This window comes from Gopherus evgoodei, chromosome 1, assembly GCF_007399415.2.
Source record: "Gopherus evgoodei ecotype Sinaloan lineage chromosome 1, rGopEvg1_v1.p, whole genome shotgun sequence".
NCBI lineage: Eukaryota > Metazoa > Chordata > Testudines > Testudinidae > Gopherus > Gopherus evgoodei.
The window spans coordinates 322,557,884-322,572,244 of record NC_044322.1 but is presented as its reverse complement, the minus strand read 5'-3'; the positions used below and the strand labels follow the sequence as shown (position 1 = coordinate 322,572,244).

The following is a 14,361-nucleotide window of genomic DNA, read 5'->3' as shown; positions in this document are numbered from 1 at the left end:
CAAATTGGAAGCAAATTCTGTCCTTCCTCAGCAGCCCTGGGGGCCCTGCCATATGGGGTGAGAGCAGCTGCGAGGCAAGGCAGGAGCTCACTCAGGTTGTGTGTATCCTTTAGGGGCTCATGCTGGGCTGGTGCAGAGAGAAGATTTAAAGCATCATGGGCAGGAGCAGAATAGTGGATCCCTGATTCCATGGATCCACTGGCCATTCCCTTCATGGGGAGTTAGAGGCAAGAAGAGTGAAGCCAGAGCAGTGTGGCTAGTTGAAAATTTCTTTCCAGTTGAAAACTTTTCCCAGTGGAAAATTGGGTTTTTGACTAAATAAACGTTTTTTGCAGAAAGCAGTATATGATGGATTTTTCATCAGAAACCTTAACCCCTCCCCCGCCCCCCCTCAAAATTATCCAAAACCCAGATATTTTACAGTTGCCAAAGACATTTTGGTTTTTGACAAAAAGCCAGACTTTTCCACAAAAAGAAACAATTTTTTCTACCTTCTCTACAGAGCAGTCAGGAGTAGCGACTGCCACCCAGGTGTTGAAAAGGACTCTGACCCTTATGGAGTTCCAGTTTATCAGCTGTACTTGGACTTCACATGGGAGTATAATTGGCCTCAAATTAATTATTAATCAGCACAAAAAAGTTAGGAATGTTTTGTAGTGATTTTTTTCCCATATATGACTACAGCTAGGCCCTTTGGCTCACAGCCAGCATAAACAGAAACCCTAAAGAAATCAGTCTGAACTATGAAAGTTACATGAACACCACAGACTTTCAAAACTTGAAACTGCACAAAAATAAAAGCACCAGACCAAGGCACTAAATTAGAACAGGCAAAGAGGAGGGATTCTTTTTATAGATTTTTCCACAATATTTGTGATCTATATTTCTCTATTATCTATATCTTTTTAATAGCGCCTCCAAGGAACACATTTTTATAAATTATTGCAATCTTGTTAGGAAAATGTTATGACATAACATAATTCAAAATAGCCTTCTCCAGAATACAGTGTACAGTACTACACCACGCAAAACACTAGAAAACATAATTTACCAGCAAGAGGAAAATAATTCCAGTTATAACTTCTTCAGCTCTAGGCTAAGATCATCAGTTTGGAATGCAGCCATGTTCTTCTGCTTTTTACTTTAAAAAAAAATAACAACATAACCTTAAAGCTAGGAATATATACAGCCCTGGAAGCAGTTAAAATAGTCTATGCTGCTATATAATGGAATTAGAAGGCTCTTACTCTTTACATTAAACCGCTGTTTGTTCCATTTATTCTATACAGCTAACATATGCTGAAAGTTGCAGGTACGTCAGGACAGTGATGGAAAGTGTATAAAGCACTTCTGCTATTTTTGTTCCCATTACTGCAAAAAAATTGTGCAGGGATTATTGGCACAGGATGTAAAAATATAAATATCTACAGAAAATCTGCAGACGGTTTGTTTACTGGTTACAAACCTCTACAGCAGTTTTAAGTGAACCATGCACCATCACCCAGTTAAGCCAAAAAAGGATGTCACAGATGTGCTTTACGTGATCCCCAGAGAATGGGATGTTGGCTGGACCGCATACCACTTTGTAGCTAAATCCATCTGGCATCAGCGTGGGCTGCAGATGTGCTGTGTCTTGTCACTGAACTGATGTGTATTGATGGCAGGTAGTGAGTGGAAAATGACAGTGCTGAGAAACCAGATTTTTTTTTTAAGAGAGACACAGCTAACGCTTCGTATTCTAATAAGGAGGCAGCTCATCAGGGAAAATGTATACACCTTACCTTAAAAACAATCTTTAAAACTTAACCTATAAAACATATCATAAAATAATAGTGGAAATTTGCTGTGTTCAATACAGTGTGTTCTAAGCAGCCCCACAGAATAATTTTCACATTATCCAACTGAGATTAGTTAAATAATAAAACAACAGTGAGGTATCTGATAACTGCAGGAAGTTTCTGCAAGTATGAATGACAAGAATATAATTATTCTTTACAATAAGGAACAACAAACCACATAATAAAAATACCAGAACTGTCATTTTCTTCCATTGACAGAGTGCTGGGTGATCTCTTTCTGTGAATTTTCTCCAGTTTCTACACTGGCTTCCAATCTTGATCCATATCTTCAAGGCCCTCAATGGCCTGGGCCCCACACACCTAAAAGACCATCCAAAGGTCCAGGCTGAAGACTGTGGCTGTCCATCCCTCAATGAAATCCCACAATGAAACTTTCTACCATAAAGGTACAGCTCATTTGTGCAGGAGCTAGTCTCAAACTGTGAAACAAATTCTCACAGGAACTAAGGACCATTACAAAGCCCACCACCATCCACTCCATGTGCAAGGCACATTTCTTCGACCTTACCATCTCTAACAAACACAAAACAGTGTGCATATTTAAAAACATACAAAAATCCTATCCAAACAGCAAAGGTATACTGCACGCACAGTTCTCCTCGGAAGAGGGTAAGAGAAAGAACCACATCTGACAGATTGTTGTAACAAAAGGCACTCAGATACTACAGCAGAACTGACCTCCTGGGATAGGATGAATAACAGAGCTGGGGTGGAGTTAAAAAGCAAGCAATTGATAGAAGGAGCATCCCTATGTGGAAAAGTAAGTATCTGTGTGACTGGACAAGGCCAGATTGTGACTTTAAGTCCCTAGTCAAACTGGTTTATAAATTAAATTCAATGATGGATATTCTGAATGAATGGGATTACTGACAAAACTTCAGCAATAATTTGTTTCTCATCATTCTTACCTTGGTAGTGGTGCTCATGTCCAAGGCCTACAATCAGTTTCCTGTCTTCAAGGACTGTCACTGTATATCCATATTGTGCTAGGATGCGCTGATATAGCTGAAGTTCTTTTTTACCACAGGAAGGAGGAACATACAAAATTGCTCTTCTTGTATGACTCCCAAAGTACTTAAGAATGGAGTCTTGAATCTAACAGAAAACAGAACGAAAAACAACACCGATAAGACAAGGTAGGATCATGAGACACTGTTGTTATTTTTCACAAAACCATGCTATCATCTTTGACACCAAACCAAATGGAGATTTTCAAGAATATAAAAGTGGGATTGAGGTACTTAATTGTCTAGTTCTCAAACACTGGATCTTTAGGGCTAAATGATCCTCAGGCCCCAGATCTTCAAGCAGAACCAGGACAAAGGAGTAGAACCAAATGCATGAGACACAATGCAAAGTTTTCTACAACTTCTCCCCTTTCCACTATCAAAAGCTGAAGATGAGAGCCCAGTAAAAGGGATTCTGTTCTCATCTGCTGGTGTGGGGATAAGAGGAGGGAGGACAATGGGAGGTGTCTATGGCTGGCGATCCACTAAGGTTCAGTTACACAATCTCTCAGAATTCAAGAGGCTCTCAAAAGCCCCATACCTTGTTTTCACAGACTGTGAGCTTTACAAGGCAAGGTCTATGTCCTTGTTCGTGTTTTGTACAAGAATATGGCCAGTGCTTAATAACATGATATGCAACTTTTATGGGGTGGGGAAGTGAAGTCAAGAGAGAAGAAGGGAGGAGCCAGGAAAGGCTCCTCTACTTACTACCACTGATGTCAAGAGCATAGAAGAGGAGAGAGAGCAGCCGGGGGGAGAGAGGGCTGAGAACTATCATGAGGGATGTGGTTGTTCAGATGAAATGAGAGGTTGGACTGAAATCTTCCATGTTGGTGCAGTGGGAGTGTGAAGTAAGACTAGTATTCAAGATGGTTGAGGGGAGGAAGATGCTGAGCTGGGAGCGGATGCAAGTGGACACTAGGCAGCAGCACTACTCTGCAAACAGCCAGACACACGAGTGTGGCACTGTCTCTATGCCAGCTGTGCTGAACCAGTAAAGTAACTTACTTTAAGGGAGAAGAGAAGCTCAGAAACCATGCTAAAATGGCCTGAGTAAAGCATAAGGGCCATTTCTACTGGGGATTCACCACAGGGTGATGAGCAACCTCACCTGAGGCAGGTATCACCAGACTCATCCCCTCTCCACATAGGGTAGCCATGCTTCCTATATGCTCCATGCCCTTAGTCATATGGAGGGGCAGCAGAGAGTCCTGTATGCACCAGCAGAGGAGCAGTAGGATAGTAACATCCGTGAAACACAGGCAACACCCCTCACAGGTTTTCTGATGTTTGGCATCCTTCTACACAGAGGCTGGTGCCAGCAGCATGCGGGGATAAACACTCTCCCTCTGCTAAACTCAAATAAATAATCTAGGTGCCAGGGTACCTGAAGAATGGGGAGAGAGAAATTTCCTCCTCACTTCCACAGACTGAGACTTATGTTGTGAGTTTGGCATTTTGTTTTGGAAGCAGTTCATTCTATGATCATTCTTATCCCTTGCAGGAGTGAGTTTCATTAATCTAGAGGCAGCTCCTGCGAAAGTTCAGTATCCCGCACTCATGAACCTCCCCAACTGGCTGACAGTTTCATTGTTCTAACGTTACCCAGATGTGTCAGAATGTCACACTAGCAATCTGATTCTACTGGTATTTGAGTAACATGCTGTGTGTGCACAGCAATATGTGTGGGGGGGGGCTACAAATGCTGAGAGAGTCACATGATACATAAAAATAGTATGTTCTGCATGGAAAAAAATGTGACTGTATTTGGAGCTTCCTAGATGCTGTTTTGCAGAAGGATAATAGTTACTTTATTAAACTGGATTTTCTCCCTGAGAGAAGTATTTCTATTTCGAGGGCTTTAATGCAGGGTTATCAAGTTATCAAGTACATGAATTTTAAGCTGACATTTGAAAAAAAGAATATATTTTAAAAATGAAAAGTTGTCTAGTTTTAGTAAGTTTACATTGGAATGCACACCGGAAGTGCTAGACAATTGAAGAGTCATTAATCTTTATTAAGAGGCTATGCTAAAAAAAAAGGACAGAGTTTTGGTATAAACAAATGTCATTCAAGATGCTTCCAGTTGTTTATAGATCTGGTAAGTCACTCTCACTGCAGTCTCTTCCCCTGTCACAGGATGTAGCTTTATGTTACACTTGGCTCAAGTGTAAAATTCTTTGCAGCTGTGAGAAGTGTAAACTATTTTAGATCTCTGAATTACTAGTACTCTTCTGTTTTTATTATAGAACACACATCCCTATGAGTGGAATGAGCATAACTGATAACAAGACATGTTGAAATATGTTTATAATACTAAGATAGTCATCTAGATATATTTAATGAACCCGTAATCCAAGAACATTATAGATGTTAGAATATTCAGATAATAAATTCGGATCACATGCATAAAGGAACAAGAACAGATAGGAAATGATCAGGTTAGAAGAATTATGTTACATAAACTTGTAATAGATCCTCCTCCTGTCCTTGTAGTATTTTTATAACATATTAGTCTAGCAGTGAGACTGGCATGACCTGTGCTACATTGCCTTATAATACCCCTTCCACTCTCTCCTCCTCCTCTCCCCCATTCTGTTTTCTTTTCTTCCATCTTTCCCTCTTGATCTTTTCTCTTCTGTACTTCCTATATAATTAGAGTAACTACTAGAAGTCCTGTCTCCCCACACTCCCCCTTGTGGCTGCTCTACTCCTTCTGACTCTCCATTTTCTCTTTCCCCACCTCCATCCCCTCCCCCACCTACTGTATGGTTCTCGCTTTATACACTGGGTCTCTCCCCTACTCCTGTCCAATATGTGGTAACATCGGATGTAAATAAGCCAGTCATCCCCTACTCCTTCCATTTCATGTACATAATGCAAGGGAGCCACTCCTCGCTCCACTTTGTACAAGGACACAATTTTCCGTACCACTGTAAACCCAACAGGATCAATTAAGGACAGATAGAGAGAGAGCTTTGGGGCCAGATCCAGAGTCATGCTCAGGATCTGGCACTTAATTTGGAATCACTGTCTTCTCTCGGTTTGTGTCCATTCTTTTCTGATCTAGATTGGTAGAAGTTTTGGGTAAAGATTATGTCTTCCTCTATCTGGACACCACCACACGCAATCCTAGTGCTCAAGAAATAGTATTTATTTAATGCCCTTTTGTGTGCTTTCTGTCAGAGGACATTCTGAACATGTCCCTACAATAAGATCGCTCTTTCATAATGGAAGGTAATTCCCCTGCAGCAACACTGGAGGATGCCTTTAGTATTTTGTTTAAAGCAGATTTTAATAGTTTTTCCCACACACCCAAGTACTATTTTATCCTGAAACTCAGGGGCACTCCAGGTATATTGCATGGGATGTACCTAATCCTCACAGCCCACCCCTATCTCCACTAATATGCCAGGCAACCCTCCACTTTGGGCAACCTGTCTTGTCTTCAGGAGCACTACTGTTCCTTCCATTTCCACACATTCAGAACCTCTTTTGCTCTCTGTTAAAAAGCTTGTGTCTTTTCCCCAAGTCAGCATCTCCTCCTCCCAGTCAGTGCCCGACTCCACTGTCCCAGCTGCAGATCCTGCCCTCTCCTTATCACCCATTTATTCCCCTCACTCCCAGATCTAGCACTAACCACTGTCCTCCCTCAACTACAACTCAGGTTTTCAGAATCTAGCATCCTATCCACTTGAGCAAGATGTTTTGGTGTAACCTATTATTAAATCATTGACGTCTTCTGAAAGGGAAGATGGTCATATAGGAGTCTGAACCACTCTAGATACTAAACCAGAAAGACAACTGTTATTAGCTGGTAGTTTTGAGAACTGTTTTCTCTTTTAATGTTATTTATGCTGTTTAATTTAAGTCCTACTGACCAACATTAGTAAGCATAGAGCTGTTACTTTCCATCTGCTACACCAATGGTAAAGCTTCTGTATTTTATCCTCCGTGCTGGATGAGTGTTATGTTGGGTGATGCCACCTCATGTTAGATACCTGCAGAGGTCTATGAATCATCTGTGGATGTGATTGAGGGAGAACAGTGGCTAGTGCTAGATCTGAGAATGAGTATTCTTGCAAGCAAGTTAAAAAAAGTATGGATTGGATGAATGGACTATAAGATGGCTAGAAAGCTGGATCGATTGTCGGGCTCAATGGGTAGTGATCAACAGCTCGATGTCTAGTTGGCAGCTGGTATCAAGCGGAGTGCCCAGGGGTCAGTCCTGGGGCCAGTTTTGTCCAACATCTTTATCAATGATCTGGATGATGGGGTTAATTGCACCCTCAGCAAGTTCACGGATGACACTAAGCTAGGGGGAGAAGAAGATAGGCTGGAGGGTAGGGATAGGGTCCAGAGTGAGCTAGACAAATTGGAGGATTGGGCCAAAAGAAATCTCATGAGATTCAACAAGGACAAGTGCAGAGTCCTGCACTTAGGAAGGAAGAATCCCATGCACTGCTACAGGCTGGGGACCGACTGCTCTGCAGAAAAGGACCTGGGGATTACAGTGGATGAGAAGCTGGATATGAGTCAGCAGTGTGCCCTCGTTGCCAAGAAGGCCAACAGCATATTAGGCTGTATTATTATGAGCATTGCCAGCAGATTGAGGGAAGTGATTATTCCCCTTTATTTGGCACTGGTGAGGCAACGCCCAGAGTATTGCACCAAGTTTTGGTCCCCCCACTACAGAAGGGATGTGGACAAATTGGAGAGAGTTCAGCAGAGGGCAACAAAAATGAAAAGGCCTGTATCAAACACTGCTCAGTCAGAATGGAGCAGAGGACTAGAATCTGTGTAGCACCATTCCATGCTCAGCCAGAAGAGCTCTGTTTGAAAATACCACTGAAGGATTATGCTTCTGCAGAGTCTGCTCTATGTCTGCTATGAAACAGATACATGGGAAGTCTGCCACATGGCTCCCAAAGGAGCAATGCTTCCAGGAACAGAGGGCCCCAGTGTGGTAGACACAGACAGGCTATCTTCTGCCTCTATAGATCTAGGAGTTCCTTTCTGGTGAATTCCCTGATCCTTGGGCTTGGAGACCTCAGCCCATGCCAACTCTGATGCCATCCTACACCCAGGACCGGCGCTACCATTTAGGCGACCTAGGCAATGGCCTAGGGTGCCAGAATTTTAGGGGGGCGCTATTTTGCCGGGGGGGCGGCACACGGGTCCGCTGGAGCTGCCGCAGTGATGCTGGCAGGTGATCCGCTGGTCTAAAGGCTCCGGCGGACCTACCGCAATCATGCCTGCGGCAGGTCCACCGGAGCCTTTAGACCAGCGGACCGCCCACTGGCATCACTGCGTCAGCGCCACCGGAGCCTTTCCAGCAGCAGACCGTCCGCCGGCATGACTACGGTAGGTCCACCGGACCCGCGGGGGTGGCGAAATAGCCGTCCACCTAGGGTGTCAGAAACCCTGGCGCCGCTCCTGCTGTACCACATTACAATCATTATATACAGGTTATGGGAAAAGCGCTATTCACCAGAACCAAGAGAAAGATACCCAGTCTATGAAAGTGGTGTACTCAAAGTTTTAAGACTGATCACTATGTTCAGGGTTCATTTATTATAACAATCAATCTCTAAAGCATCAAAGACTGCACTAGCACAGGGGTGGGGGAATCTAAAATACAGAACAAAAAAAGTTTAATTCTTGGTTCTACTTTGCAAAGTAACAGTGCAAAATGGCATCATGGGGTTCTGTGTTTAGTGCATCCTAATGATTTCCATATCAAAAGTGATGTGTTTACAAGTAACAGAAACGTCTTTACTTGCAAATTCATCCTGTTTTGAGAGCCAGCTTAGGTCATTTCCTTGCCATACACTATCACCAGTAATAAAGGTTCTTCGGGCTAATTGATGCCCTTATTTCTGTGACTGACGTAGAACTGATATGTAGTGATGTTATGAATACTGAGATGTAGCCATTTTATGAACACTAATTCACCTACAACTCTGGGTTATTAGAATTGCCTGTATGTCTATTCCACTAACTTATTGGGATTTGTGGAATGTTTATTACAGGGGTAGGCAACTTATGACATGCATGCCAAAGGCGGCATGCAAGCTGATTTTCAGTGGCACTCACACTGCCTGGGTCCTGGCCACCAGTTCAGGAGGCTCTGCATTTTAATTTAATTTTAAATTAAGCTTCTTAAATAAGGTTTTTAAGATGTTTACTTCACATACAACAATAGTTTAATTATATATTATAGACTTATGGAAAGAGACCTTCTAAAAACGTTAAAATGTATTACTGGCATGTGAAACCTTCAGTCAGAGTGAACAAATGAAGACTCGGCACAGCACTTCTGAAAGGTTGCCGACCCCTGGTTTATTATATGCCTATAATGCTTAAATTCAGTGGGGTTAGTTAGGAAGGTGACACAATGGCCTCCCAGATAAGAACACCCAAGCACACACTTGAAAGACAATGGAATACTTCCAGGATCTAGGCCAGTGATTTTCAAACTGGGGGTCATGACGCAGTACTGGGTCACAGAGCATAAGGCACTTAGTTGTGGTGGCTCTGGTCAGCACCGCTGACCAAGACATTAACAGTCCCATCAGCAGTGCTGCCTGGCTAAGGCAGGCTAGTCTCTACTGTTCTAACCCCGCACTGCGCCCCGGAAGCAGCCAGCAGCAGGTCCAGCTCCTAGCCAGGAGGGCTATGGAGCTCCACGCACTGCTCCCACACTACCATTGGCTGGGAGCTTGGGTGCCTCTGCTTAGGAGACGGACCTGCTGCTGGCTGCCTCTGGGAAGCCTGTGCCCCAAACCCCAACCCCCAACCCCAGCGCTGAGCCCTCCCCCCAAACCTGGAGCATCTTCCTGCACCCCAAACCCCTCATCCCCAGTCTCACCCCAAAGCCTACACTCCCAGCCCAGAGCCCTGGTCCCCTCCCACACCCTAACCCCCTGTCCCAGTCCAGAGCCCCCTCCTACACCCCGAATCCTTCATTCCCTGCCCCACCCCGCAGCCATCACCCCTGCACCTCAATCCTCTGCCCTAGCCCTGAGGCCCTCCCACACCCAACCCCCTCATCCACAGTTCCATTGGGACACAGGCATCTACAATTTTCTTCAACTGGGTAGCCAGAAAAAAGTTTGAAAACTCTAGGGTTGAAAGCTCTAGGCCAAAGTGACACAGCTGTTGTTCCAGGCTGGGAGGACATAGATCAACAGAACTATAAACAGTTTAAAAGTTTCTTGATCCCTGAAGGGGAGGGGGACAAGTCACCACAGGTTACCTAGAGACTGTCACTGAGGTCTGCCAGGGAGGTAAAAGTAGAGTTTTGCAGAAAAGTCTATATAGACTTAGTCCTAAGGTCCCTATGTGGAAGATGGTTAAACACGTGGTAAACCAGAAACACATGCAGTGTGTCCTATTCTTTAAAATAAATTTTCTCTGAAATACTTTCCTTCTAAACACTTTGCCTTAAGGAGGCTTGTGACAGGGTATACAAACCCCACACTGGCATGGAAGGCGTTACGGAGCTGCTTTGGGCTACAGTGGAACTGACTCACCTCACCAGCAAATCATGCCAGGACTGGAGGAGGAGTTAAGTCAGATGGGGGCAACCCTAGGAAGGAAACAGGCTCTCAGAGAGAGGCCGGAGTCAGCTGAAGCTCTGTCCTTGCAGAAAAGAGAATATGGTTTGCCTGGGCTAAGAGACTTATACTGGAGACTAGTGGACTCTGGACCACCAAAGCCCTCTGAAGTAAGAAAGGCAAATATCCTGGCTGAAGCCCCCTTCAGGTTCTTTTCCTTTATGCTTTTATTTAACCTCATTTGTTGACTCCAGACTGTTTTGTTAGTTTCACCTGGGACCCTGTGTCATAAACAGATAGCTAAGGGTTAATGTTCTTTTACCTGTAAAGGGGTAACACCAGTAACCTGAAACACCTGACCAGAGGACCAATCAGGAAACAAGACTTTTTCAAATCTGGGTGGAGGGAAGTTTGTGTGTGAGTTCTTTGTCTTGTGTCTGACCCTCTTGGCTCTGAGAGTGATCTTTCTGTCTCCTGGCTTTCTAATCTCTGTTTCCAAGTTGTAAGTACAAGAATAGTAAGACAATAATAGGTTTATATTGTTTTCTTTTGTATTTACATGTGTGTAGTTGCTGGAATGTTTAAATTGTATTCTTTTATGGATGAGGCTGTTTATTCATTTTTTTCTTTTAAGCAAATGACCCTGTATTTGTCACCTTAATACAGAGAGACCATTTTTATGTATTTTTCTTTCTTTTATAAAGCTTTCTTTTTAAGACCTGTTGGAGTTTTTCTTTAGTGGGGACTCCAGGGAATTGAGTCTGCAGCTCACCAGGGAATTGGTGGGAGGAAGAAGTCAGGGGGAAAATCTCTTTGTGTTAGATTTACTAAGCCTGACTTTGCATACCCTCTGGGTAAGGGGGAAGTGAGATTAGCTATCTCGGTACTTGTGTTTTCCAGGACTGGAAACAGGGAGGGTGGAGTCTCTCTGTTTAGATTCACGGAGCTTGCTTCTGTATATCTGTCCAGGAACCCAGGGAGGGAACACCTGGAGGGCAGGAGGGGGAAGGGAAATGGTTTATTCCCCTTTGTTGTGAGCTCAAGGAATCTGAGTCTGGGGGTCCCCCAGGAATGGTTTTGGGGAGACCACAGTGCGCTAGGCACTGTATAGATTCCTGGCTGGTGGCAGCTTTATCAGGTCCAAGCTGGTAACTAAGCTTGGAGGTTTTCATGCTAACACCCATATTTTGGACGCTAAGGTCCAGATCTGGGAAAAATGTTATGACATAGTGGCATAGCGGTGTGGATAGATAGATAGAATCCAGAAGCCAGTAGGAATATATATATATATATATATTTTTCTCTGCTAGGGCTTTTAAGCAGAGAGAAACAGTTTGGTTTTGAAAGGAACCAGAGAGAATTTTTTTTCTGCTCTCTCTTGCAGTTTTGGCTTGCATATTAAGCAAGGAACCATTAAGGAACTATTAAGGGTCTTTTGTGAGACAATAGCACTCCCATTGAGAGTCAAGTATCCAGCAATACACATGCAAATAAAGTGGTTTTTCTGGTTTACTTTACATTTAAAAGATTAGCTAGAGGAAGAAAGGGAAAAAGGCACTGTTGCTAGGCAGACCCCAGGAGGCAACAGAGCCAGCAGTTCAGACAATAAACACCAGAGGGCACCCTAACACAAGAAAACAGGAACCATGCCTTCCAATACAAAAATGGAGGCCAAAGAACAAATCAAAGAAGCAGAACACAGGCGACAACTGGAAAAAAGACAAAAAGAGGTGGAGCTGAAAGAAAAGGAAGAAAACATCAAACTGGCAGCCTACAAAAGAGAACAAGCAGCCAAAGAGGCAGCCCACAAAAGAAAACTAGAAGGGTTCAGGGGGTGGGGGGGGGAAGTCAGAAGGCCTGGGCCAGAGGGCTGAACAATGGCCCTGCTGGGCTGCCCCCACCCCCATTGGGTGCATCAATTGGATCCATGCTCATATGCTTCACAAGAAGGGGGCACACTGCCAAAGACAGGTTTGTGACAAGGCTTTTGTTGTTGGTTATCACTGTCATGGCTTTCAGAAAGAACTGCAGGGTCTGAGTTTGAGTCAGACCTGCTGAGGCTTGATCATGGTTAGTACCAGGCATAGGTGCTGACTCTGTGGATGCTCCAGGAGTGGAACACCCACAGAAAAAAATGCAGCCCCCTGATCAGCTCCTCCCCCACCCATGCCTCTCACCCACAGCACCACAGATCAGCACATCCTCCTCCCCCCAGCGCCACCAATCAGCTGTTCAGTGGTATGCAGGAAGTGCTGGGGGGCAATGGGGAGGAGCAAGGGTCGGGGTGCACTTGGGAGAGGGGCAGAATAGGGCAGGGTGTTGGGGGAAGGGGAGGGGCAGGGCCACAGCAGGGGTCGAGCACCCCCCAGAATATTAGAAAATCAGCACCTCCAGTACCTACGACTGCAATTCAGGGCCTGGGCCGAAAAAGAGGACTGTGTGATTCCACCAGGAATCAGGTGACAGCTTGAGGCCTGAAACCTGAAAGACGGGTGCATCTGACAAGACCAATTCACTCAGTAACTCAGGTCCGATGCAACCATTTAGGCAAACTAGGCGGCCCCCTAGGGTGCCTAGTGGTTTGGGGTGCCTAAAAGTCCCCTCAGGCAAGGAGGTGGAGTGGAGATGAGCTGGGTGGGGGGGCACGCGGGGAGGGCTTCCCACAGTAACGGGGGGGGCGCACAGGGGAACAACTCCTCGCCCCAGCTTACTTCCACTCTGCCTCCTCCGCTGAGCACACAGCCCAGCTCTAAGTCTCTTCCAATCAGCGCCGCAAACCTGGGTGGGGAGGAGAATTAGAGCAGCACCAGCGTGCTCAGTGGAAGAGGTGGAGCCGAGGTGAGCCCGGGCAGGGTTAGCTGCCGTGGTGGGGGGGAAGTCTGCCTGGGCGGGGTTAGTTGCCATGGGGGTTGGGCAGGCAGAGGGGTTAGCTGTCACAGTGGGAGGGAGTAGCTGCTGTGGGGGGCTTCCCAGGTCAGAGGCTGAGTTAGCTGCCGTGGGGGGGTGGGGTTAGCTGGGTGGGGGGTGCAAGGTGGAAGTTTCGTCTAGGGCGCGAAACTTCCTTGCACCGGCCCTGCCTACACCTTCCTTATGATGATATGCTCCCATTGGAAGGGGCAAGCTGGCTCCTGGTATTGCCAACTTCTCCTCCCTCCATCTTGGACTTCAGCTGTAATGCACATGGAATCTTTCCTAGGCAATGGATTAGCAGGAATATTTATAACACACTAACCTTCAAATATGCAAATACACCAATTAAACACAATGCAGTCAGATAGAGAGAGAGAAGAAAGACCGCAGTTACAATAGAGCAATGAGGCAGGCTTCAGGTCTTAGGCAAAGGTTTTTTAAAAATGCTATAACTGGAAGATGGCCAGACACTGTTCCTATTGCTCATTAGGGACACTGATACTCATCAAAAAACTGTTCAAACAATGACTATTACATTAAAAAGCACTTCTGGGGGAAACTTCCAGCACTGCTTTTCCAAAGTACCTAGACAGAAACCTTCCATACTTATTGCTGCCTCTGGAAACCAGTGATCCAAAGGGTTCTGATATAGATCTTCCACACTAACCGAATCTACCATGACAGACATGTCCACTTGTCTTGGAGACCTTTTTCAGGCTACACACATCACAGAAACTTTCAATCTGTCTGGCAATTGGTCCTGCTCTGAGCAGAGGGTTGGACTAGATGACCTCCTGAGGTCCCTTCCAACCCTGATAGTCTAAAAAAATAAGTCCTTCAGGTTGTTGGTCACTAACATTTCCCACCACACATGTACAGCCAAAACTGAAGCAACAAGAACCAAGTGAATCTAGCTAGTGATGCGCTCTGAAGTGCAACCCTCTCCAACTCCTGTTGTTTAAGTATTAAATAAATGGCATTTCTATCAACTGACTTTTACAAGAATTCTGTCTAGGATGATAGGAT

The 14,361-nt window shown here is 44.9% G+C and overlaps 1 protein-coding gene across 3 annotated transcripts in view; it reads right to left on the bottom strand.

The window, feature by feature from the left end:
• CPED1 (cadherin like and PC-esterase domain containing 1) overlaps nt 1-14,361 on the bottom strand; it is a 232,083-nt gene that overhangs the window by 207,351 nt on the left and 10,371 nt on the right. For all 3 annotated transcript variants that reach the window (XR_003998531.1, XM_030549097.1, XM_030549098.1), the window contains one exon: nt 2,768-2,954. Coding sequence is in view for 2 of the 3 variants with exons in the window: in XM_030549097.1 (XP_030404957.1) it covers nt 2,768-2,954 (187 nt within the window). In the remaining variant the exon portion in view is untranslated. The remainder of the gene's footprint in view (nt 1-2,767; nt 2,955-14,361) is intronic.